Here is a 27,892-nt window from a genome sequence, read left to right as displayed (position 1 = left end):
TGCAACTGATCTGCAGCAAATCCGCAGTGTGTAAACCAATCCCAAAGCTACAGTATGTTATTTGCAAAGGAAAAGGAAATAAATTAACCCTCTCCCGCTGCTGCACAATAAATTTACGTCGCTGCAGCCTATGCCTGAAGCTGCAGGGACGTTATTTTGCGCTGCAGGATGACACAGGCATAGGCTGTGTCATCAGCGGTGAGCTATCAGCCGTGCTTCAGTGCTGACAGTTAACTCTATAGATATTGCGCAGCATCTAAAGGGCTCCTGACAGAGAATTCTCTCTCTACAGAAGGAGAATTCTCTGTCCGGTGTCCATCGGGGCTCCGTGAAGTGATCGCAGAGCCCTTTGGTAGCCATGGAAACTGAAAGCTTTAGGCTTCTGGTTTCCTGGCTATGGAGGTAGAGAAGGAGGGCGCATGCCGGGGGGAGGGAGGGAAGGCTGGGCGCTCTGCCCTTCCCCCTTTCTCCACTGCCACAAGATTGTAACAGTGGCAGGGGACAAAGGAGAGGGGGAAGACATAGGGACATCAGCTTATGGGATCATTAAGATCCCATAAGCTGATTTCCAAAAACGACCTGGGAATTGAGGAATCAATGACCTATGGGTAAATAATGATTGGCGCTTAACTAGAATTTTGTTTTCTCATAGGACTTGATATATAAGTGAATTTCTAAAATAAGTGACAGGGTCAGATAACTCTCATGTTAAGTACTGTTTAAGTAAAGATGGCTAAAAAGATATATATATATATATATATATATATATATATATATGTGTGTGTGTGAATATATAAGTAAATCTTTTATTAGGCTTTCTAATTCACATCTGAATCTTCAGTTAACAAACCAAGTACAATTTTTTTTTATAGATATAATGGAGTGCTTGTGAAGAATGACCATAGATGATAAATCAGGTTATTATGTTTGTATGTTTAATAATAATAAATCAGAAAACCTGGACACATGATAACAGGCTAGAAATTCACAAGATAACATCATAACATCATTTGGGAAATATATGAACCTAATTGTTAGTAGAAATGAGAAAGTGTACATGTATGAAAGAAAGATATGAATCATCTAGGTTTAATCTAAGTGGCTGCTACAGCTGCCTACATCCGAACATAATTCATTGCTTTGTGAAGGAATAAGAAAAAAATTGCCATCTGTTAATTGAGAACATGATTTTAATATCCAATAGATTGTCATTATATGCCATAACCCTTTCAGTGCTAGATAATTCCCCCAGATAGAGTCTAACAGAAACATAGTCGATGTATGCATACAAAATGAAACACAGCAGTTTTATTATTTCAATCCAATGTATAAAAAACAAAAAAACACAAAACCTAAAATGCAAGTTGTGTGGAAAAAAATCTACTTGTAACTGTCACAAATAGTCAAATTATTTTAAAAATGATTGATTTGGGATGCATTATAAATAGCATGTTACACAGAATGTCAATATTGTATATAACATGTATAATAGGAAAAACAATAGGATACTATTGGGCCTAATTGGCCTAAGCTAAAAAAAAAAAAAGTAAACCTGCACTTTCATTAAGTTTCGAATATATATTTGTGAATGCTAAGAGACATCAACTTGCATTTTAAGTCTGCTGACTCTTTTTATTTTTTTATTAACTTTCCACCTACAGATGTACCATATTTTTCTGCACCGGTCAGCATCACCATTATAAGTTTGCATAAAAAAAAGAATGAAAAAGATGTGTCGCTAAAAAAATAACGGTCAATAAGTATCTCAGCTGTGAAGTGCAGATAGATCTGTTACATCTGTATGTTTAAAGGGACAGCAGAACAGCAGGGTTAGTTAGCCACACTTGCAATGGATGTGCGCTGTCTACTTTGCAGCTACTTTATTTATGGAACTGTAACTGGTGAAAAAATAAATGATTAAAAAAAGTATCAGCTTAGAAAAAAACTGACAAATATGCAGAGGATTATGGAAGCATGCAGTGATTTTGCTAAAATCGATAACAGTAAGAAAAATGTAACTAACGTATTACCAGTTTGTGCCATAAATTTAGCAGCATCAGCTTGTTCCTGGGTGACCCTTTTCTCATGAACAGATCTTGGTCGCTGACTTTTAATTGTATGATCTCCAATCATTCCAAATTCTAAAGACAGAATAAAGGTTTATGAGAGCTCGTGTGTAGACATTTCTCAAAACAGAACTCATGTCTCATGCAATCTGATCCTAGACATACCTCCATGAAGCAATACAATCGGAACAATATATAATGCATGTCACATAGAAATCTAGTTTACTCTTTACTGACAACTGTTAGAAAAAAAAAAACTAATCAACGGCAACATTTAATGGAACGTTTCCATCATGACAACGGTTACATATATAGTTGATATAAGGCAAGCATCAAGAAACGTAAGCATTATGAGCATATGTATAATATGCAGAGATAATGAACATTACGTTAATCATTTTGTACATCTATTCTTGTAATAAAGTTTAATCCAGGGACAAGAAACATGTGGCTTGAGCTTTATAGGCTCATGAATGTACAAATTAAAGTTTTTAAAATACAAATTGTATATATTGTTGATGGAGGGGGGAAAAAAACATTAAAGGGATTTTCCAACCTTAGGCTGGGTTCACATTACATTTTTTGCAATCAATTTTTTTCATTTGTTTTTGCAAAAAAAAAAAAACAAGGATGGAAAAACTGATGAATTTGTATGCATCCATTTTGATCCATTTTTCCATTGACTTTTATTATAAAGAAAAAAATACAGATCAAAACGAGTGCTTCTTTTTAACATACATAAAAATTAGGTCAAGTATGTTGTTGTGTACGTTAAAAAAAAAAGGATGCATTTTGATCCATTTTTTGGAAGTCAATGAAAAAACGGATCCACACTAGTGATGAGCGAATACTGTTCGATCGAATAGATATATAGATATAGAATATTGAGATATTCGAATATTCAATATTCGTACGAATATCCCGCGAATATTCGATAAATATTCGACAAGCGTTCAAATCCCCCAGCTTCCGGTTTTACCCTCCAAATGGTCAAATAGATGTTTTTTACTAATCGAATACTTGTTCCCATAGACTTTAATGGGATCGAATATTCGATCAAATATTCGAGTATTCGTGGGATATTCGTACGAAAATCGAATATTCGAATATCTTACTATTCGCTCATCACTAATCCTCACAATTGGATCAGTGTTTCCATCCAATTTTCAATCAGTCTTTTTTGCAAAACCAGATGAAAAAAAATGGATGTGAACACAGCCTTAGACATGTATAGTATATATAAATGATATGCCATTAAAGGAGAAGTCTAGCGATTTAAAGAATTTTGACTCCCGACAGGGGCATGGGGGACATATTGAACAATCACTTGCCTCTCCCTGTGCCACTGCAGCACTGTCTCACCTCCCCAGGATTCCCACTGGGCTTTGGGATCCCCTTGAAGTATTACATCATGACCGGGTTAGTGGACTGCCCGCTTAGCCAGTCAGTGACTGTGGCAGAACCCCGCTGCAGTCACTTATTGGGGCGACCCATGGGATCCGTGATATCATCGGAACTCAAGGAAAATGCCTTCTGGCAGGGGTCCCGGTGTCTGTGAAATGGCACTTTAGGCACTTTATGGGCAAGAGAGAGGTAAGTAGTAATTGTTTATTATGTTCCCCCCTGTCCCTGTCAGCTGAAATTTTTTTTAGCATCTCCAGACTTCTCCTTTAATGCCTGGTAGATGTGGGTCCCACCTCATAGAGCAGCACTTGTCTCCAGAATAAGGGTCTTCTATCCTTCTCCCTCAGATAAGCCAGCCTTTAGCTGAAGCATCGAGTTAGAGAATAAATGAAGAGGTGACTGTAGCACTCTCAGCTCATGCCTTTGGAATTTACAAACATACTTTCTTGGCTAGCTCAATAATTTCCCGTAAAAGTGAGTAGAGGGAGCCACATGACCACCTCTACAATCATTATCTGCCGCTTTATCGAACAGAATAGGGGTTAGGACCTGTTCAGGAGATATGCTTGGGTCCCATGGCAGACATGTTGGATATACCCCTTTAATTTTCTTATACAAACAAAAAGTGTCTAAGACCTGTTTGTAGCTACTGAGTAGTAAGAACCTGTGTCTGACTCTAATCTCCAAAAGAATAGCATTGAAAGCAGAAGAATAGAAAATGGATGCACAGACAGGGGAAAAAAATGTTCGGCTTATGAATCTAAGAAACTTAATAAAAACTTATTTTGACCTTGGAGTTCTTCTCTTCTATTGTATAAACTGGATTGTTCTGACTTTACCTGAATTCTTAAAGGAAAGCCTCAATTTTAATATCCTGAGTCTCCTTAATGATCATTATTTTAAGGTACTGCATGACTTGTAATGCCCTTATTACATTATAGTGTTGTGTAACTGAGCTGTTGCTAATCTATAAAATATGTCATTGACCTGCTTGAACTAACAGCAGAATGCAGATACTTTTAAAAAGTTGTGTTGGAAATTGAGTTTTCTAGTATTTTATTATTAGAAAAAAAAATTCATCTAGCCAGATCCAACTCTCAGGTTGCATTCACACTTTCCGGGAAGTTGTCCATTCTCACGGATCCTTGCGCATGGACAATTTTACAGGCCATTGCTTTCTATTGGGCTAGTCAGACGTTCCGTGATTTCACGGATCTGTGATCCGTTCCGTTTAGAAAATAACTTGGAACAGAAGCAGGAATGGATTCCCCATAGAAATCAATGAGATCCGTGCTCTTCACGGATTTACACGGATGTGTCATCCGTGAAAAACACGGATGTGATGTAATGAATATAATTTAAAATGCTATAATACACATCCGTGAAAAAATGGACACGGATGCAAAACGGATGAATAACAGACTGTTTTACACGGATCACGGAGGTAGCTAGCAGACCACAATCACGGACCGGGAAAATCACAGAACGTGTGAATGCAGCCTCAGTCTGCCAGTCCCTGCTCATTACTGCTACTTCCTGGTTATGTTGAGCTCAGCAGAAATTGCCTGCTTAGCCAATCACTGCACACAGTGGTATTCCAACTCAGATAGTGATTGGCTGATTGGGCAGCTGCTCAGACAATGAGTTTACAGGAACCAGGCAGTAGTAATGACATGTCAGACTAAGAGATCCAGAGGCCTTAGGGTAGGTCAGTGTAGCTTTATACGAGCTTTCAAAAATGTTGTTAATCCATAATGCTTACTTCTTCCATCCAATAATTAAAGTGGCAAGGTAACAAGTAATGCATATTTTAGTCTAGTTGTTGAAAGAAATTTAAAGTGTCATTGTCGTTATAACTTTCAAAATCTAAATTAACTGTAGATGTAATATAAAGCAAGTTTGCAATTAACATTCATTATTTTTATTTTTTTTAGTTATCATAGAAAACACGGCACTTCCTGTTTTCTGACTATTTTCACAAAAAAAGGAAACAGTAAAAAAACAGGAATTCCTGTGTATCTGAGGCCATCTGAGTGCTCACAGAGAGAAGGCAGTCATGTGATTGATGAAAATATTGAGCTGTGATACTCTATACTGGCCAGAGCGCCTGTGTTTATTTTTTTCAACCAGTACAAGTCTAAAAATCTACCTTCAGGAGACTGGACCTGCATACAGTAAGTATAGCTGTTATATAGTAGTCTTCAGGAGACTGGACCTAGACACAAGTAAGTATAGCTGTTATATAGCTGCCTTCAGGAGACTGGACCTGGATACAAGTAAGTATAGCTGTTATATAGCAGCCTTCAGGAGACTGGACCTGGATTTCTGGTAAGTTCAGCTTTGTTTTACAGCATGATAACAACAACAAAAAAAATATTGAATGCATATTGCAAACTTGCTTTATATCACATCTAATCTTGATTTAGATTTTGAAAGTTATAACGACATTGACACTTTAAAAATTATTGTTATCATACATAACCTCTACTTCTAAAAGTAGGAGAATATGCCAAATATGCAGTTTCCTTATTCATAGATAAAGTGTTAGGAGGATCCCTTTACAATTGAAAGGAAGATAGCATAAAAGCCACATTAAATTATTTGATCTAAGAAATATGCTGGAATAAATTACTTTCTTATTAATTCCTCTGTTTTTACTTAAACATTCAAGCCATGGAATTTAAAGAAATGTTTATATTATGAGGGAGTTTTGTTTAACAGAAATCAAAAGAAATAAGCAATAGGGTTGCGATGCAAAACAAGGTTTATGCCAAATACATAGGAGAGTACATGCTGCAACGGCAAAGCAAAAAAAAGAATAAAAATTATAGAAACAGCTTTTGTGTCATTTTGAATGACAAACAACATTGGATATCAATGCATTTATAAATAATTATCTTGGGGAATTATCACCATGGTGTTAATTGTTGGTTTGTTGATGCTAATATTAAACTAGAATGAAAAATAATTAACTGTTTCAATTAAAAAAGTGCATTTGTTATCTTTGTGGAAAATAACAGCTTGTGATTGATGTAATTTATATTCGTAGATGCTGCATAAAAATATTCTTGTGTAAAACATAGAATTAGATGCATAATAAATATTCGACACAATCTACGGTTCAGCCAATAATTAACTCTTGAAGGGTATAAAGATATTTTAACGTAACCTTTAGCCTTGTTAGGATTATCACAAGTCACGCATGACTGAGGTTACACAATGGTTATTGTAAGCCAGAATTTAACATTTCATGGCCACTTTTGCCCTCAAGCCCTAATCCAATTGTACAAATAAGACAAAGGCTACAAATTGTTACATTCTGTATATTGACTGGCAAGCTTTTAATTTTTCCAGATGTCTCCATTCGATATGAACACATGCGAGTCTATCTCAATATTCCTTTACAGGATAGTTTCCCTAACCTCTACATACACATTAAAAAAAAGTATGATTCCTTGCTATCACTGGAATGTAGCTGCTACTAATGTGTGAGAAATATTTACCGTCATAAGATATAAGGACTAGTGATGAGTGAACATGTTCGTAAATGTTGGTATGTTCGTACGATGATAATGGTATGTTCGTATGATGCTAATTGTTTGTGTTTGCCAATCACAAACAATTTTTTTGATGATCGGAATGGTTATAACGATCATTTTTAAACACATTCGAACATACGAAGGTTTATCTTGCGCTGTACACAAATGCATTAGTTCCTCCCACCAATTTGAAAGAGCCAATGAACGTGTGGGAAAGGAAAGGCACATCAGGTAATGTAGTAGCCATATTCACTACTGGCATTACTGTGATTAGCTGTACGATTAGCCTCTTTACATGCGTTACGTTAATGTTATAAAAATGAGACCCTGAGGTAAATTTTCTCACTGATTCTTGTGCCATTCAGTAGGGAGAGTGAAACGAGCAGGGATAGCATCTGAATGTAGTTAGGCAGTAATATTCACAGTGTTAGTCAGTGTAGGGAGAGAGAGCTGGCCAAGTATGGCTTAGAATATTGTGAAATTGTCAGTGTAGGGAGGGTGACAGAATCCAGAGTTTTAGCACTATAAGGATTTATTTCTGTAGTGGCCATGCGCCCTCTGTAAAAATAAACTTAAGAACCCAACAGTCCTTTTTAGGGCTAAGATATACTGGCTCTGCTGTGTGTCAGTGATTGCCAGTATATACACACAGGTGAATAAAATATAGCCTAATGCTACGCACCTCGTAATTGCTCCACTATTATGTAATTATCGCTTTGCACCTGATAATCTGTATGCATGTGCGTAGACCGAAACGTACGCTTCTACTGTGTGTTCGTTATTTATTTGTGATCATGATCATTATTTTTTTGTGTTTGTGTTCAGGATCTGAACCGAACATCGGGATGGCCGCTCATCACTAATAGGGACATAGGTATACATGCCATGTAGGAAGCTCATGTGGCAACTAGGGTGCCTCTCATGAAATATGGAACAATCAAGGCTAATAATATTCCTTCTAACAGTCATAAAAAGCAGACAAGAACCATACCCATCTGTCCTGGTTGGCATTGGCCTTGCAGATGCCATTCCAGATAATCTGCTATTGTGTAGGAAAAAAATGTATACAGTATATGGAAAATAGTATCGGGACCCATCTCCTAATTAGGTGTGTCTTACGTCCCATTATAACAGGTATATAAAACCTACCACCTACCGATGCAGTCTGCCTTGAGAAACATTTTTAAAGGAATGGGTTATTCTAAAGAGCTCTGTGAATCCCTTCATGATACTGTAATAGGATGTCCCCACTGCAAAAGTTAACTGTAATCAAGGGTCAGTGATATTATTGAGAAGCATTTAGGGCGCTCAGCAACTCAGCTACGATGACCATGTAAGAACAATGTCTGTCTATATTGTGCCAACTGCAAAGTTTGGTAGAGGAGGAATAATGCTACGGGGTTACCTTTCAGGCTTTGGCCTAGCCACATAAGTTTTAGATAAGAAAAATCTTAATGCTTCAGCATACCAAGACATTTGGAACAATTGCATGCTTCCAACATTGTGGGGGCAGTGTGGGTTTGGCTCCTTTCTGTTCAAGTGTGAGTTTAGCCCTTTTCTATTGCAAAAGAACACTGCAGAAACACCATCCCATGTCTTGACGTCAGTGAACTAGCCATACCTTCCTCTGGGAAGGAACAACCAAACCAAGGAATATCTCCAATGAAGGAAACTACCCAAGCAAGGTATCCATCCACAGAAAGCTGTTTTGGGGTATTTTCCCCCTCATCAGTGTGGAGTAGGATTCTGGCTAGTGGGAGCAATGTCTAGTAAGGGCATGCAAAAGGGGGCAATGTTCTAGAATACGCTGTTATCGAGACAAGTAATGGTGTCTCTGCAGTGTTTTGGTTGATCTCCCTGGGGTCAACCAGCATCCTTTTGGCCCTTTTCTGTTGACTGTTTCCAAGTGGCAGATGTGGGAGAACTCGACTGGACTACACAGAACCCTGACCCCATCTCCAGTGAATACCTTTGGAATAAACTAGAACAGAGATAAAGAGACAGACCCTCTTATCTATTATCAGTGTCTGGCCTAACAAATGCTTTCTGCATTAATGGGGAAATATTCCCATAGACAGACTCCAATATCATGTAGAAAGTCCAGAAGAGTGGAAGTTGTTCTAACTGCAAGCGGCAACTCCATATTAAGGCCTAAAGATTTAGAATGGGATGTCCTGAAAAAAAAAAAAAACCCTGTAGGTGAAATGAGTAGTTGTCCCTAAATCATTGACCATATAGATAGATCGATAGATAGTCATATGGTTCCTATTACTCAAGGCAACCAAAAAATTGTAAAGCAGGTGAACAGAAGAAGAATATAATTTTAATTAGGGTTGAATTCTAATCAATGAATACATTACTTTAATTCATGTTTTGATTTTAAATGCTCAATCATTCTTCTGCATTTTTCTATACTACTTCTCTGTCACACTTGCAACTTAAGTATCCATAGCGAATCCTGCAAAGCAAACAATTTGCTTTGTTAACTGAGACAATTTTTCATAAATGTGGTACAATTTGTTAAAAAAAATAACCTGTCCATGCTTTTCTGGTGTCTACTTACGTATCTTCAGCCACCTCCTTTACGCTCAGGAAATCACTGACTGAGGGACAGCGCTGCGGCCAGTGATTAGCTGAGTGGGCTGTCACTCTTCTGTCTTGAAATTGACAGCCACTCATCCAATTACTGGCCGTGGCATTGTCTATTCTTATGGTGCGTGTACACAGACATATTTATCTGACAGATCTTTGAAGCCAAAGCCAGGAACAGACTATAAACAGGGATCAGGTCATACAGGAAAGACTGGGATCTATCCTCTTTTTAAATCCATTCCTGGCTTTGGCTTCCAAAATCTGTCAGATAAATCTTTCTGTGTAAACGCACCCTTAGTCACTGATTGATTGAGTGGAGAGCAACAGTCCACTCAACCAATTACTGACATAATGAGAAAGGACAGCACCATGGCCAGTAATTGGCTGAGCGGGCTGCCACTTTTGGGTTTCAAGAATGACAGACCACTCAGCTAATCACTGACTCACTTAGAAGGGACATTGCTGTGGCTAGTGATCGGCTGAGCCGATTGTCACTGTTATGTCTCAAAAGTGACAGCCCACTTAGCCAATCACTGGATTTGGCGCTGTCCCTTCTCAGTAAGTTAGTGATTGGCTGAGTGGAGAGTGACAGCCCACTCAGCAAATCACTACAAGGCTGTGAATGGACAGCGCCAAGGCCAGTGATTGGCTGAGTCATCTGTCACACTTGAGACACAAGAGTGATAGCCCACTCAGCCAATCACTGTCCATGGCTTAGTCCCTCAGTCAGTGGTTGCCTGAGCAAGCTGGAGGCAGCTGAAGACAGGGAAGAAAACATCGGGAGAGTGTGGACAGGTAAGTATAGCATTGTTAAGTTCGGTTTGCAAATTTTGTGGTATAAATTTGCCAACATAATAAAATTTTCTTTTTTAATTATTCACTCATCTCAGTATTTTGTTATTTAATGCCACGGACTTGAGATGAGCAGGGATCTCAGTACCGATACAAACCTCTGACATGTTGCAATGACATGATAGAAATTTGTTGATATGATAGTTACCTTTTAAGTGCTACGGCATTGTTATTAATTATAGGGGAAATTTATCAAGAACAGCGTATTCTGTATTTCCTGGTTGAGCAGTACTACAATTCCCAGAGTGCATTGCTTTCCCTCAGCTCTTCATTACAGTTCCCCCACCATGCTGTACTCCCTCCTACAACACTTCTGCCAGTTACCTACCCAAAGTTGTTGCAGGGAATTTAATTTCACTGCTGACTATTGAAAAAAGTACCGGAGTAACTTTTTAAGGTCCTTGTAAAAGATTAACATTTTACAGATGGCTGCTTTTCCTTAGAACTTAATGTAGCACATTATTAAATTAAAAAAAACAGCCATATTTGTTATTTATGCCTAGGTTTTTTGTTTTTGTTTTTACTGACTGATAATATAGCTTGAAATATATGGTAGATGCTTTCATATTATTACCTATTAAAATTGTCATAAACAACAAACATTATTGTTATGTGAGCATGATCGGCCGAGCATAGGGCTTGATCAGACTTGGTGCTTGACTGAGCACCTCGTGGTGCTCTGGAAAAGGTGGCCATATAATTGATGTTTTCTAATATGTCTTGCAGAAACCTATTACTTTTTTTGTTCTAATTTCTAAATATTTTGTTTAAACATCCCTTGAAGAAATGAAATATACAAAAATTAGGATAAAAAAATGTACTAGGTTAACCAGGCACCCTAGACTCTGCCTAGCAGGGGGCATCTGGTTAAATGCTTCAATTAATTTTAATGGGACTCGTCAGTCGGGTTGAGCACTTGAGCATTGATAAATGCTTGACTCGACTAATGAGCAGTCAAGCATTTAAGTACTCACTCAACATTTCTCTTTAGTGCAGTTTCCAAATATAAGAATTGCTTCATGAACTTAATTAGTGGAAGTATTTGTTAGGCTATGTTCACACAATGTTTTTTTTAGCTCCATTTAAAATGAAGTCCTTCATTTTGAGTCTAAAATAACGGACGCCATTTAGCTGTTTAGCCTTCCCTAGCTATTGGTACATTATTCTAGTTTGGGGTTACTAATTGGACTTTGGATGTGGCTCAATTGAAAAGTCCATTGAATTAATAGTAAAAACGGAGAAAGAACGGTGACAAAGGAAAAACTGTATGTGAACAACTAATAAAATACTGTACATCCGCTGTTTGTAAAAGATGGCTGCGGTAAAAACGTCCGTTATTCAATACATTGTGTGCATTGGATGTCTGTCTTTCCATTGACTTCAATGCATTGCCATTGCAGTCAGTTAAATGGTGGCAATAATGGACATTATTCTAAATAGCAAAATCGGACGCCCTTTCAATATTTTTGAAGTTGTGTGAACATAGCCTATGACTTTCTAAAAATTCCACCCCACATAATGAAAACCAGCATTTTAATAACTGTGAGAAATCATTTGTTAGAAATTCCACTCCATGTTAGGTGTTATACCAGAACCGTTTCTTCTTTACGCGTGCTTTCACTGCAATGTAATTACAAAGCCATATATGTGCTTTGGGGCAGTAAAATTGGATTGCATGTAATTCATAGCAAAGTTTATGGGAAATGTGCTAGTTACATTATCTACTAATTAAAACCAGAAAATGCTGCAAATACTTTTTTGCAACCTATTTATATTTTCCATTCTATTTTCTGTACATGGGAGTGGCCATGTTGTCTGAACTGCTTCTAACTGCTTCTAGTATTTTAGAGCATTAAAATATTAACATCTATGGGGCTGCATTTTAGGCCTGATCTGTGGCCTGTCTTTTTGCAGAAGGTTAATTGTGACCATTGACGCAGGGTGTCAAGTTTATTCGTCTTTTAATGACAATTTGGATTTAGCCCTACAACCACTAGGCCAGGTCCAGGCTGCCTTGTCCAGTGAGGGTAAGACGTTAAGTGATAATGTAAAGCATTACCATTTTTATCAATGGGTCATACAGCAAGCAGCAGTACATAATGCTTTCCTTTCTTAGTGGAGCAGGGACTCCAATTAAAATGACAGGGCTACTGCTTTATACATAGTTTTTGTGGTGCTGTATGCTATGGAGACATGTCAATTACAAAACATTTTATACTGTATGACTTCTATTCAGTGAATTCTTGCTGAGCCAATCATTTAGACCTACAAGTAAGGAATTAAGTCCCTGTTTTTCCACTTGTAGGGTAATGTAATATTTGCCACTTTTCTTTGTGGACAGGCCTGGATCAGGGTTTTCCGTTGTGACACTCTAATGACCATGTAGCAGCTACTTATGATACTTATTGCATTTCCATGCATCTGTTTGGATCTGTTTTTTCCATTGACATCCCAAAAAGATTTAAAAAAATTTTTCGAGTACACAAAAGCGTGATCAATCACATTTTTGTATACGCTAAATAAATAAATAAAACAGATTGTTGTTGGATCAATATGAATCCTTTGCTTGATGAATTTTTTAAGAAACACATTTTAAATGTTTAAAAATTGGCTTAAAAAGAACATAAAATAGGTTTTGCTACCAATACCAACAACCAGTGACCAATCTAATTTATTGCTAGTGGACACTGTAAGTGAAATTTTTAAAATTGTAGAGGAGCCAGCCTACTAGTCTGCAGCCCAGCCATGCCCTTAGGATGTCAGTATGTGCAGCAGTGACATGGACTCTTCCCTCCCTAAACTTTCCTATACTTGCCAAGTACTATCCTATTCTATACTTGTCATGTCATAGCATTTTATGATAAAATTTATCAAAGTGCAAAGCACAGGGAGATGCAGACCACTTTGACAGTGCCGGGAATGCTGCACACAAACTTCAATAGACATCAAGGTTGGCCTGCAACTTTGTCCAATTTTGTAATTTTGGCCCCCTGTGTATTTGTGTTTGACACCCCTGATGTAAATACATAGTTTAATAACTAAGTTAACCCCAAAAAAGTGTACTACTTTTTACACAGTATATTATAAAAAGTGAACTAGTACAAGAAGGTTTAAAATAAAATAAAAAAAATACTACATTATGATGTGCCTATACTCCAAGTAATAGGTTCCAAGAATTTTAAAATGGTTAATTGACCTGGTCCGCCTCAGATCCTACACAGATGCTCCCAAACTCTGCTTGTCACTAGAGATGATTGAACAGCGGAAAATCTTAGGTTCTATAGAACTCAAACCTTGTCAAACCTTCTGCATTCGATTCCCAATGCCTTGCCGGTCCATGGGGAAGGAGGAGGCAACCTGGGTACCGCCCAGAATTTCAGGATTCAACCTAGGTAATAGGCTGTATCCCGGAATTCCAGGCGGTACCCAGGCTGTCTCCTCCTTCCCCACAGACAGGGAAGGCATCAGGAATCGAATGCGAAAGGTTTAACAAGGTTCGAGTTCTATAGAACCTAAGATTTTCTGCTGTTCAATCATCTCTACTTGTCACCTCTTTTTCATGATTCCTGTGACATCATGTCACCAAAGGGACTGTCCAATCAGTGACACCACTGCAAGCCACTGATTGGCAGTCCCTGTGGTGATATCACAGGAGCTAGGAGATACACAAGTCCAGCCAAGCACCAGAGTCATCAGTAGTGGCTGTCGGGGACTGGAAGGGGTGAGTGTCACTCTCCTGCAAATTTTTATTTTGCACAGGCAACCCCTTAAAACTAAATGATCATACACATTTGAGGACATTATCACCATAGAAATATTTGAGGACATGTCCAAATATTACAACTGTATAACAAAACAACAATAAACCTAAGACAATCTTAAGATAAACGACATTGTAGCTGTAATGAATGTGAAAACTTTGTTTTAAGTATTCCAGATGCCTCTAATTGCACTCTGCCAGTGCTAATCCAAGAAAACTCCTTTAATTCATTTAAAACCTCATAAAAGTATTCACTAAAACAGCCATTCTATTGACTTATCATGATTGCTTTAGCTCCGAGAATTAAACGAAAAATATTGAAAGAGGCAGTGAATAGCTGTAATGCAATCTTAGTTGTCCAATACAATACTGCAACCTAAGTGTGAAATCTGCAAATAACATAGAAACTGTCACCCAAAAATAAAAGTTCCCATGTTCCCTGCAACTATGTTTTTTTTTAGTTCCAATATAAAAGAGGACAAAGAGAGCACTCACCCTTAAAACCCTTAACCCTTAGGGGACACAGCCAGTTTTCATTTTTGCGTTTTCGTTTTTCCCTCCTCGTGTATATAAGGCCATAGCGCCTGCATTTTTCCACCTAGAGACCCAAATGAGCCCTTATTTTTTGCGCAACTAATTGTACTTTGCTAAGGCAGATGTAATTTTTGCCTAAAATGTGCCGGGAAACCAGAAAAAAATTATATGTGTGGTGAAATTGAAAAAAAAAACGCATTTCTTTTATTTGGGGGAAATGTGTTTTTACGCCATTCGCCCTGGGGTAAAACTGACTTGTTATGCATGTTCCTCAAGTCGTTACGATTAAAACGATATGTAACATGTATAACTTATATTGTATCTGATGGCCTGTATAAAATTCAAACCGTTGTTAACCAATATACGTTCCTTAAAATCGCTCCATTCCCAGGCTTATAACGCTTTTATCCTTTGGTCTATGGGTCTGTGTGAGGTGTCATTTTTTGCGCCATGATGTGATCTTTCTATCGGTACCTTGATTGCGCATATATGACTTTTTGATCGCTTTTTATTACAATTATTCTGGATTTGATGCGACCAAAAATGCGCAATTTTGCACTTTGGGATTTTTTTGTGCTGACGCCGTTTACCGTGTGAGATCAGGAATGTGATTAATTAATAGTTCGGGCGATTACGCACGCGGCGATAGCAAACATGTTTGTTTATTAATTTATTTATTTTTATTTATAAAATGGGGAAAGGGGGGTGATTCAGACTTTTATTAGGGGAGGGGATTTTGTGTTATTAAAAATACATTTTTCTTTTACTTTACACATATACTAGAAGCCCCCCTGGGGGACTTCTAGTATATGCACTCTGATCTCTCATAGAGATCCATGCAGTATAGTTATACTGCATGAATCCATGAGATCGGTGTTCTATTACTTTTGGCTGCTGCAGCCAAAAGTAATAGAATGCCGAGCCGGGATCAGCGCCATTACGGAGCAGACCCCGGCCCGGTATGGATGCAGGGATCGCCCCCCCGCAATCGCGCCGCAGGGGGGCGATCCCCCCACTAGACCACCAGGTATGGAGATTAGCTGGTATTTAGAAGCAGCTGTCAACTTTGACAGCTGCTTCTAAGTACTTAATTAGCGGGCACGGCGATCGGACCGTGCCCGCTAATAGCCGCAAGCCCGGGCTACACGCGGCACCCGGGATCGCGGCAGTTCTGAACTCCCATAGCGGCACGAGGACGTTCAATAACGTCCTGGTGCAGCTATGGGTTAAAAGAACACCACGTGACAGCTGTTTTTCTTGCTCTACGGCACTTCTTCCAGTCATAGAAGTGCCGTAGAGCACGAAACAGATGTCATCTGTCATCTGCATGCTGCACTGATTAATTTTTTTTTTTTTTTTTACAATCAGAATTTTTATTGAGAATATTTATGAATGGATTTTCAATGGATTATGATAGATTTTTAACGTTAAATAAATGAAGAAAAAGTTTGAAGGGTGAGTGCTCTCTCTTTGTCCTCTTTTATATTGGACCTGTTAATATGGTCTTGTATTCATGAGAGAAGCACCATGATATCCTAAACATCATATGACCTGTGCTGCAGATGTATCCACTAGTACCTATATATACCGTAGTGTCAGTTGCTGTGTCTAATATAGCAATTTTTTTTATTTATTTTTTTAGGTAAGTTAGAGTAATATGGGAATCTCTACCATTGTCAATTCTAGGCCGTACCCACTTAATCAAAATGATGTGTTTTGGAAAACTGTTATATCCAATGCAAACAATACCCCTTTTACTCAAACATTCTGACGTTTCCCTACTCCAATCATATTTCACTAAATTTATTTGGCAATCAAAGAGACCTCGTATTGCCTATTCCACTCTCTGTCTCCCTACTTCTAAAGGTGGCGCTCAATGCCCAAATATTAGATTATATAATTTAGCCGCTCTCTTTCGCCATGCTAAAGATTGGATTATGGACACCTCATATTTCTCCAATATTTTAATTGAGAAAGCTTTAGCAGCTTGGCCTTGGCCTTTACCCACCCTGCTACATGCTAAATTACCAGAACTCCCCCCCAGAAATTAAGAGAAGTGTTATCTTTAAAGACACCATTGCCACATGGAAGGCGATACGAAAATTATATGGTTTACCCTTTTGCCTATCGAAAAGATTTCCTCTGTGGCATTCACCACTTTACCCACCTGACAAATTGGACTACTCGGAGTGGCAGAGTGCACATGTTTCTTCTGTTGGGGATCTGCTGGATACTAATTCCAGCACTTTCTTATCATGGGATATCGTCAGAACACGATTTAAATTGTCCTCATTTCATTTACCTCAATACGATTCTATAATTGAATTTCTTACTTCCAGAGTTCGGGACATAGCAGAAGCAGAAAGTGATATAGAATTTGATAATCTATTCCCAACACCACCGGTACATAATTCTTTATCGCATACATATGGAGAACTTAGATCACGTTCTCAAAAGAATTTATCTAGACAAATTTTTTTTAAAAAATGGTCCTCCGTAATTTTTTCAGAGGATCTGACCCAACAAATATTGAGAGGATCTCAACTAGTGCATTCTGCCACTCCAAATGTGGTTCTACGTGAAATACATTTCCGCTTTATACACAAGGCTATATATGCCTTTAATATTCCTTTTTCCAACTCCCACACTGCTCACATAAACAGTTGCCCGAAATGTTCACTTCCTAAAGCAGACTTGTTTCATTGTACCTGGGCCTGCACGCGAGTACAGGAATTTTGGGACTCTGTGCGGCTCTATCTTTTGTCCACTTGGGGCCATGCCATACCACTTCTCCCTCTTAGTTATCTTTTTCATTTTATTGATATAGACTCTACTACTCCCTCTCCTAAATTACTTACTTCTAAATGAATTCATTTAACTCTATTAGTTTCCCTGAAATGTTTATTAAGACACTGGATACTGGATACTCTACCAGACATTTCTGAGGTAATCTCCGCTCTGAAGGAGATCTTTCATTGGGAACTTTTGGATGTATTGCGCACCAAAGAAAAGTCAACAAAAACATTTATGTCCAAATGGACACAATTTCTAATTCATGATTTTACTATAGAAGAGAGAGACTCTGTCATTAATCAATTTAAGGACACTGATTGGTATTGCATGGCCGCCCAAAAGGGAACTCTGGGAGCACTCCAAATATCTTAGGCTTTTCCCTTTCTCTGTTAAAGACAATTCTCTCCATTCTATTGGTAGCATATTTGAACATCTGACATCTATACCATGTTTTAAGGTGATATTATAGGTTACTGTTTTTCTACCTATGTTTTTGGTAAGACTATGTTGTATTGTATATGATAATATGTCTTTAAAGGTTATTACAAAGGCTCATAGTATCTGTATGATATTGTAAACATACAATCCTTTGTTGCCTGTGAGTGACTTTCTTTTTAAATATGTAATGAATTTTCAATATGTATGTTCAAATATTACATGAGCCACTAATAAAATATCATTTAAAAAAAAGTTAAGAGTTATAGAGCAATTTTATCCATACTTTCCCTTAAAGAGTCACTGTCATTAAAAATAACTTTTCTCATTAGGCATGTCCAACGTTATTGATTGCAGCAGGAAATAGAAAGTGTAAAGCTTTTTTTAGTACTATTTCCCAATCTTTTTGAACCCACGTCTGTCTCTGGGCAAAAAAACTGCATCAAAAACTGCCATGTGTGATTCAAGCTTGAGGGTGAAATTCTGTACAGATGTTTCAGGAGCATATGTGAGATTGAAGTTAATGGGTAGCTGCAGATTGTGACAACAACAATCCATATATTCCTACTTATTGCCAGGCACGTATTAGTTATAAATATGGTTTACCATCTGTTCCTGTATACGTAAACTGATTTAATAGATATGTCATTTATTGCTAATATGTAACCCACTGCTAAAAATAATTTAGTGGTCGCTGCTTAGTGGAAAGGAGTTAAGAATCAGATCGGGTTATTTAATCTTGCTAATCCAATTCTTTCTTAAATTGCAAAATCAATGAAAATGAACTTTATTATGTCTACTGTCTAATTTTCAATGAAATCTCATGTGCTGAATAACAATTTATATGGCAATTATTAATAGGCTAAAAGATATTTTGTAAGTATTCAGCTAAAATAGGTAGTATAGATCTTGGTCCCTTAGTGGTCCGTACTGTTGACTTTGGGGGTTTCACTCAAATTAAAGGGGTTATCCAGTGTTAGGTTATGTTCACACAATGTTTTTTCTTATCTGTTTATAAGTTTTTTAAATGACGTCCATTATTTTGAGGATTGGTGGCCCGTCAGTGCATTGATGGCTGTTGGTACATTATTCTAGTTCGGGTGGACTAATTGGCCTTTGTATGTGTCTTTAATTGAAAAGTCAGTGGAAAAGGCCAGTGGAAAAAAAAACTGTGTGAACAAGTAAAGAATAACGTCAGCTGTTTGCAAAAGACGTCTGAAATTAACTGACATGATCATTATTTTGATGTCCGTGCAGATAAAAACCACCATTTTATACACTGTGTGCATTGGACGTCCCTCATTCCATTGACTTCATTGCATTGCATTGCAATCAGTTAAATCACAGCAATAACGGACCTCTTTTTTAAATAGAAAAAGCGGACGTCTTTCCTCTTTTTTTTTATGTGTGAACGTAGCCTTCCAAAAACATAGCCACATTCTTCCATAGACAACAGGACTTTTGTTTCCAGTTTAGGCGTGGTTAGCAATCAAGCTCCATTCACGAACTGATTTGCAAAACCCTGCCCAAGCTGTAGACAAGACTTGTCCTTTCTCTAGAAGAAAGTCGCTATGTTTTTCTAATGTTGGACAACCCCTTTAAGGGCAACATCTGCCTGGAGTTTCTGTACAGTGGTGCCTTGGATTACAAGCATAATTTGTCCTGGGACCACGTTTGTAATCTAAATCGACTCTTACACCAAAGCAAACTTTCCCATAAGAAATCACTGAAATGCAGACAACTGGTTCAACACCCCAAAAATAATGATTTTTTTATTCTAAGTAACAGGTAAAACGGATGGGGGAAAAAAAAAGAAATATGAGAAACAGCTGAATATGTCATTTTATAAATTACTGTACAGTATAGCAATCGGCATGTGGTGTATAATGTATAGTAAGGGCATAAGAATGAAAAAACAGCAGTAGTTTGTAGATACAGAATAGAGCTGCAGATCCCCATGATGCAGTAGCATAGTACAACAGGCTAGAATAGAGAAGCAGAAATGCTGTTAGAGGTCTGTATGGTCACATGACAGCAATGGTTAAGGGGTGTGTGTTCAGCATGGACCAATCAGGAAGTGAGAATCACAGAGCTGTGCAGGAGGACAGTGACAGAAACCTATTTATACAGCAATGTGAATGGCTGAGCGTAAGTGCAGGCAGATTATAGCAACAGTTTGTACAGCTGAATGTGAGTGCAGGCACATTATAGCAGCAATGTGTTTAGCTGAGTGTAAGTGCAGGCACATTATAGCAGCAGTGTGTATAGCTGAGTGTAAGTGCAGGCAGAATATAGCAGCAGTTTGTACAGCTGAATGTGAGTGCAGGCACATTATAGCAGCAAAGTGTATAGCTGACTGTAAGTGCAGGCACATTATAGCAGAAATGGAGAGGATGGAAAAACAAGGGCTGACAGAGACTGCAATGAGCAGGAAGGAATGAGCAGGATATAAATGGGCACAACATAGCAGCACTCTCTGTCCAGGGAGAGAGGGGGTTACAGTTAGGAAGAGATTACCTCCACAGTCTTGTCCCCTGGTGCGAACCCCAGCCTGAAGTGGATCTGCCATTATTTGGAAGGTGAGGGAGACTTCCTGGATCAGAGTACAGTGCTTTAGAGGAGGCTATGCAGACCATGCCCCTCCCCCATCCCCCTCCCACATAGTACAGGGAGTTCCTAAAACAAAGCAATGCTCTTAATCCAAATTACAATTTAGAAAAACTGTGAACTCTTCCTGCAAAACGCTCTCAACCCAAGTTATTCTTAAAGCAAGGTACCACTGTATATTCTCCCCATTTTTGCATGGGTTTACTCCTACAATTTAGGTAACATATGTATAGTGCGGCGAATGCGTTGATGCTGTATAAATGAATAAAATTATTTTGACGATAAATAAAACTGTGTTTCACAGTACTCCTACAACTGCTGAGAACTTCCAACTTCCAACTCTTTCCTTGGGATATCTAACTTAGGCTCTTTTCACACATCACATTGGCATATGTTGAAAGAATACACTGGAAGTATTCCCCAGCACTTGGCTCTAACATATACCGCTAATCATATTCCCTGTATAGCCATGGTAAAGTACAGTATGATGTATTTTCTATAAGCTAAGATCAGTAAAGGCAACCCATAATTTACTTCATTGAAATATGTATATATGCCTTTTCTCTATTTTTCACATTGTGTGAACATAGCCATACCCATATTGTATTCATAATAGAACATACATCAAATGTTGAAAGTGACATATTTTACCGCATCTTGAAGAATATTACTCACTTGATAGCAGTAACAATGGTGGGGACTCTAAAAAGTTAGGACAGGGCTTCAGCAATCAAATGCGGCAGGTTCTTAAATGTTCGAGTTCGATCAAACCTAGGATTTCCCGAGGTTCGATCAACTCTAGAGATGAGCGAACCGGGTTCGAGTCCATCCGAACCCGAACAATCTGCATTTGATTAGTGGTGGCTGCTGACCTTGAAGAAAGCCCTTAGGTTGTCTGGAAAACATGGATATAGTCATTGGCTGTATCCATGTTTTCCAGACAACCTTAGTAGAGTGTCCATATTAGGACATAGTCAGAAGTCAAAGTCAAGAATCATTTTGACACAAAAGTGACTACTGACTTTGATTACTGACTCTGACTTCTGACTACTGACTCTAATTACTGACTCTGATTGCTTGCTCTGATTACTGACTCTGATTACTGACTACTTACTCTAATTACTGACCCTGATTACTGACTCTGACTACTGACTCTAATTACTGACTCTGATTGCTTACTCTGATTACTGACTCTGATTACTGACTACTGACTCTAATTACTGACTCTAATTACTGACTCTGACTACTGACTCTGACTACTGACTCTGATTTGATTAGTGGTGGCTCTGACCTTGAAGAAAGCCCTAAGGCTATGTGGAAAACATGGATATAGTCATTGGCTGTATCCATGTTTTCCAGACAACCTTAAAGCTTTATCCAAGTTCAGCAGCCCCCACTAATCAAATTGTTCGGGTTCGGATGGACTTGAACCCGAACCCGGTTCGCTCATCTCTAATCAACTCTAGTCAGTACTACTACTACCATTCTGGATGTGTATATTGCCTATGTCATAGGCACTAAGGCAACCTCATATCATCAGAGATTCAGGCTTTTGAATTGTGCGCCAATAACAAGGTGGATGTTCCCACTCTTCCCGAGTACACAGGAAACAGAAGTTTTCCATTTTTCCTCAGTCCATTTTAGATGAGCTTGGCTTCTTCTCTACATGAAACATCTTTAACAAGAATTTGTGGATTGCACAGAGACCTGTATTCACAGACACAAGTACAATGCTTATTCCATCTAGATGTGGTATGACGTCCATGTGTCCATGCTGTTGTTAGTCCCTGAGCCCATGTGGTCATATCCAGTATTGAATCTTGCTGGGTTTTAACGCAGAGCCTGTAGATCATGAGCCTCCAATATTGACCTTTAGCCTTTTCCTTTGCACATACTGCCCTTTTGGGTACAGCAATTTATTTTTATTAATTGATGTTACAAATACAGTCTTTTTTTTTACATTATGGCTAAGTTCCTACTTCTGGATCATAGCAGGAGAACTGTCTCGCTAATAAAGATCATGAACATTATAAATAAAAACAGGTTTTAGATAATGAGCATAGTCACAATTTTTATACCCGGTCTCAATTTTGGCTGTTTTTCTATAATGTGTGTGCAGCCATTTCCCCATAGACTTCTGTGGAGAGCAACATTTACTATCATTAGGCCATGTTCACATGGCGTAAAAGACCGGCCGTTCCATGACCCGGGCCAGTCTCTGCAAAGATCATCCCAGCCAGTATGATCTTTCGGCCGGCAGAGTTCTGATGCGGGCGCATCAGCACACGCCCGCATCAGAATTCACCACAGCACACTATGAAGCTTGCGGCCGCAGCCGCTTGCATCATAATGTGCACTGACAGAGCTTTCTCCGAATAGCAGCCGGAAAAAACTGACATGTCAGTTGTTTGCGGCGCCGCTAGGGGTCCTAGCCGGATACTATGTGTATATGCTCTAGCCAGGACCCCATAGACAGCAAGCCAACATATTTTTTGTATTAACTATGGCCGTTGTTGCAATTGGCAACAACGGCCGTAGAAATACGAAAAAATACATTGTGTGAACATAGCCTTAAAATTAATATACAGTACGTGTCAAAAATGGTGGAGACCATAACTTTGTGCAGTAAATTCATCTACCTTTATTGCCAAAGAACAACAAAAGAAATTGCACAAATTGAATAGAAAACTGTAACAAAAATCTTTATTAGAAATTATGAATTGATAAAATTTCACAGAGTATAGTATGGGATAAAACACAGACGTCAAAACCAGGCGGGGAGGAACCCGCCTGGTTTTGACGTCTGTGTTTTATCCCATACTATACTCTGTGTAATTTTATCAGTTCATAATTTCTAATAAAGATTTTTGTTACATTTTTCTATTTCATTTGTGCAATTTCTTTTGTTGTTCTTTGATTCATATGTTGCACTGTAAGACATATTTGGCAGGACTTCTTCGGAGTTGTCTACCTTTATTGCCACCCAGAACTGGCAAATGGCAAAAAAATTGTACAAAAATTAAAGTGCACTAGGATTTTTTTTTTTTTGTAAAACAAATAAAAAAATAAATGTAATAATAGGTTTCTCTAATGTCCTAAAAAATGTGTTTACATAAGGTAGCAAATGATTAGCTATAAGAAGCTTTGTACAAGCCTTACTGGGAACATTTATTGTAAGAAATTGTATGTTAGTTTCATTTCAAAAAAATAATAAACAAACATGATAAAAAAAAAATGGCCATTACGCAACTTCACTGGTACTGCAATACCACTGAAAAGCGTCTGGAAATAATAGGCAGGTACATTCATTTAACACCTGTTCTAAAAAAACGGGTGTTATAATGCTGTGTGAACACAGTGAAGCAAGGCCTTCCCTGCAGTAAAGAACGGACCCTGATTCCATTGCAATCAACGTCTATTATTTACTGAAATATTACGAAATGTGAACATAGCCTAGCGCACAACGGGACCAATGAATTTATTGAAATAAGATAAATTGACCATATAGGCTAAATATAGTAACCTATTAAATTGTGTTAAAAGAACAATGAATTTTAATTTAACATTAATTAATATGATTGATATTCATAATAAAAATACTACTTATATTAATAACTATTGTAATATGCATTAGCAATACATTCAACTTCTGCCAATAATAATACTACTAATAATAATAATAATAATAATAATAATCGTATAACTTTAGCTAACTGTAATATGCTATCTTAATTTTAGGTGCATTTGAATTGTAAGCTTTCGGCTTGTCTGTCAATTGAGAACTCATTATTTTCGAGAACTGGAATGCCGTAACTGAGCTCTGCCACAGATGTAAAATGATATATTGTACTGTAGTGAGGGAACATCTACATTTAATGATTGTAAAAGTCTATCTGTCCCTGGGGTAGTTAAAAGTACAAACAAGTTGCTGGTACATTCAACCAGAAAGTCAAACCAATTAAAGTGCTAAAAAAAAAAAAAAAAAACTCTGCTGTATCTGAAATGTTATGTTCAGGTAGCAGGAATAGTGGGAAAAAAAAGATACCAGTTGGTTAGAAAAAAAGTTACACGCGCACACACACACACACACACACACACACACAGAAGCTATATTCCCTCAATGCCTTTTTATACAAAATGGACATTTTTTTGTTTGTTTTTTACAATGGCTGCCGGCAATAATAATCATAATCATTATTTATGGCTATCATTATTAAACAACATCCATTGTTTTGCCTAAAATAGACATTGTGTAAACATAGCCATATATAGACACGATAGACGACAATATTTTGTAGCTCCCCTTTGTGCCACCATAACTGCTCTAAACCAATTAAAGCATGGATTCCATAAGACCTATGATGGCATTTAGCTTTATGTGGTGCCATTCCACTACCTCTGCTGGCTTCTTCCTATAGTGCATACACGTAAAAAAAAATTTCAAGTGACACATTTGCACCAGGCCATCTGCATGATATAAAGGTAAACAATGTGATTCATCAGACCAGGCCAACTCTTCCATTGCTTTACAATTTAGTCCTATTGCTCATATGTGGTACGACACACATACTGTATGTCTTCTGTGTTTTAGTCTTTGGTGTATTGTATATATCATGTTTTCCCCATACCAGTAATTGCACCACATTTATAAAGCTCAAGCTATTTTTTGTGTGCTATTTCAATCTGCTGTGCAGTCTATGGCTAGGTTCACACGGCGGGATTTAAAGGCGGTCATTGTCGATGGCTGTCAAAAAGACGTCTGTTATTTGTACGATCATTATAGATGGCGGTTATCTGCAAATAACTGACTTTTTTTAAAGGCTGTCAGCAATGACGGACACAAAATCCTGATATGTGAACTTAGCCTATAACATAAAAAGAGAAACAGAAAAGAAAATGTATAGCATAGGCATATACTCAGATGTGACTCCTGTGCTATTTATTGTAAAAAAAATAATAAATAAATTAGTTGTACATACATTGGAGGGCCTCAGTCAATACATGATGTACAGATGTCATGGTTTAGTAAGGGGGTCAATATAAATCTAGTTGAGGCTTTGAATTGCATGTTAATATCCAAAATGGGAAATACAATGGGGGAGATTTATCAACAATGGTGTAAAGTGAAACTGGCTCAGTTGTCCCTAGCAACCAATCAGATTCCACTTTTCATTCCTCACAGACTCTTTGGAAAATGAAAGGTGGAATCTGAGCCAACTAAGCAACTGGCAACTAAGCCAGTTTCACTTTACACCATGTTTGATAAATCGCCCCCCATGTGTTTTAAGTCAAGTAGTTAACAAATGGGATAAAATAAAAACATAGAGGGAAATTTACTAAGGTGTCTAATGTGTGCGACTATTCTAATTCTAATAAGGATTGGTGTATATTTTGTTCCAATATCTTGTGACACTATCTGCCATAGTAAATGTTTCTAAGTAAAAAGTTTCAGAAAACGTCGCAAACATTCAAAAATTGCGCAAGCATATTTACCTGGTACTGACCAGAATTGGCCTGCACCTGTTTAATTGGGCGCTAATCCCGGATTATGGGAACTTTTTGGGTGAATACTCAAAACAGGTATTCAAATATTGGCCCATCAAATATTGGTTCATAATTTTAAATAGAAAATTATTCACCTAGAAATAGATTCAAAGCCCTTGATAAATCCCCCCACAGTATTTTATTTTTAGTAATGTTTGCTTCTTTTTTTTATAACAAAAATATAACATTTTTTGGGTATTGAAATCTAAGACATTGATTAGAAATATATTAAGTTTTATAAAAAATTTAACTTATAAAAATGAAGAGTAAGTACACTGAAACCTCTGTGAATATGAGCCAAAGGGGTTTCTGAGAAAAATGTTCTGGGGAGCTATCCACAGGATATCTTATCAGTAACTGATTGTCAGGGTGCCCATAAACTGTTCGGAACCACAATGCATAGTGGACATAGTTTGTCTCTGTTCATAGTGCATTTGTGGCAATGTGTAACTGCAGCTCAGCTTCTATTAACTTGAATGGGAGATGAGCTGCAGTTACACCTCTCCATCACTACACAATGAATGGAGACAAACATTGTTCACTGTGTTTTGCTGAGCTGAACAGCTGATATCAATAGCCAAATAATCAGTAAAATTCGCCCAAAAAGTGCCTTTAAAAAGTGTTTTTTTTTTTTGTTTTTTTTTTACAGAACAGCCTTCTCATAGATAAAGCCTAGTATGCATAAGTACAAAATCTTCCTTTGGCTGTTTTCTTTTAATGTTTGTTAAAGGGGAACTCCAGCTTAAGGTGAAAAAAATGAAACTTCTGCAGAAGTATAAAGCATTACTTACCTGTCTATTCCATTTTTAACACTACCAAAAATCCATTTGTTTAGGGGATTTTGTTCTGTTTTGTGTTTCTGTACTTCCTGGTTTATCAGTTGTACACAGTACAGTACACAGGTTCCAGAATGCAATGCTTTCCCATCGCTGTTCATCACAGTCCTCCACCCTGCCTATTCCCCGCCCAAAGCTGTTGCAGAACATCTAGGCTGTGTTCACACATTGCAATTTCATTGTGTTACTGAATTATTTGCAGTAATTTATGATTTCATTGTGGTCCCACCCACACAGCACGCTGTATTCTCTACTTGTAACACCACACAGCACCCTGTATTCTCTTCCTGTAACACCACACAGCACGCTGTATTCTCTACCTGTAACACCACACAGCACACTGTATTCTCTACCTGTAACACCACACAGCACACTGTATTCTCTACCTGTAACACCACACAGCACGCTGTATTCTCTACCTGTAACACCACACAGCACACTGTATTCTCTACCTGTAACACCACACACCACACTGTATTCTCTACCTGTAACACCACACAGCACGCTGTATTCTCTACCTGTAACACTGATATTTGAATAAAGTAAAGAATAGTGATGAGCGAATACTGTTCGATCGAATAGATATTCGATCGAATAGTGAGATATTAGAATATTCGATATTCGTACCAATATCCCGCGAATATTCGAGAAATATTCGATATGCGTTCAAATCCTCCAGCTTCCGGTTTCACCCTCGAAATGGTCAAATAGATGTTTTTCACTAATCGAATACTTGTTCCCATAGACTTTAATGGGATCGAATATTCGATCGAATATTCGAATATTTGCGGGATATTCGTACGACTATCGAATATTCGAATATCTCACTATTCGCTCATCACTAGTAAAGAACTTTTTGATTTTTTTTTCTTTTCATTTCCACGCACATATTATGATCAAGCATCTGTTATCTTTGAAGTTGAGCCCCAC

At 37.8% G+C, this 27,892-nt stretch overlaps 1 protein-coding gene across 4 annotated transcripts in view; it reads right to left on the bottom strand.

Annotated features, from left to right (window-relative positions):
• ADGRB3 (adhesion G protein-coupled receptor B3) overlaps nucleotides 1-27,892 on the bottom strand; it is a 669,464-nt gene that overhangs the window by 434,579 nt on the left and 206,993 nt on the right. For 3 of the 4 annotated variants that reach the window (XM_069974585.1, XM_069974587.1, XM_069974586.1), the window contains exon 3: nucleotides 2,031-2,141. The exons of the other annotated variant lie outside the window; for it this stretch is intronic. In XM_069974585.1, the coding sequence (XP_069830686.1) occupies nucleotides 2,031-2,141 (111 nt within the window). The remainder of the gene's footprint in view (nucleotides 1-2,030; nucleotides 2,142-27,892) is intronic. 4 annotated transcript variants of the gene reach the window in all.

This window comes from Dendropsophus ebraccatus, chromosome 6, assembly GCF_027789765.1.
Source record: "Dendropsophus ebraccatus isolate aDenEbr1 chromosome 6, aDenEbr1.pat, whole genome shotgun sequence".
NCBI classification, from domain to species: Eukaryota; Metazoa; Chordata; class Amphibia; order Anura; family Hylidae; genus Dendropsophus; species Dendropsophus ebraccatus.
The sequence above is the reverse complement of the archived record's forward strand: the minus strand, read 5'-3'. Positions and strand labels throughout refer to the sequence as shown.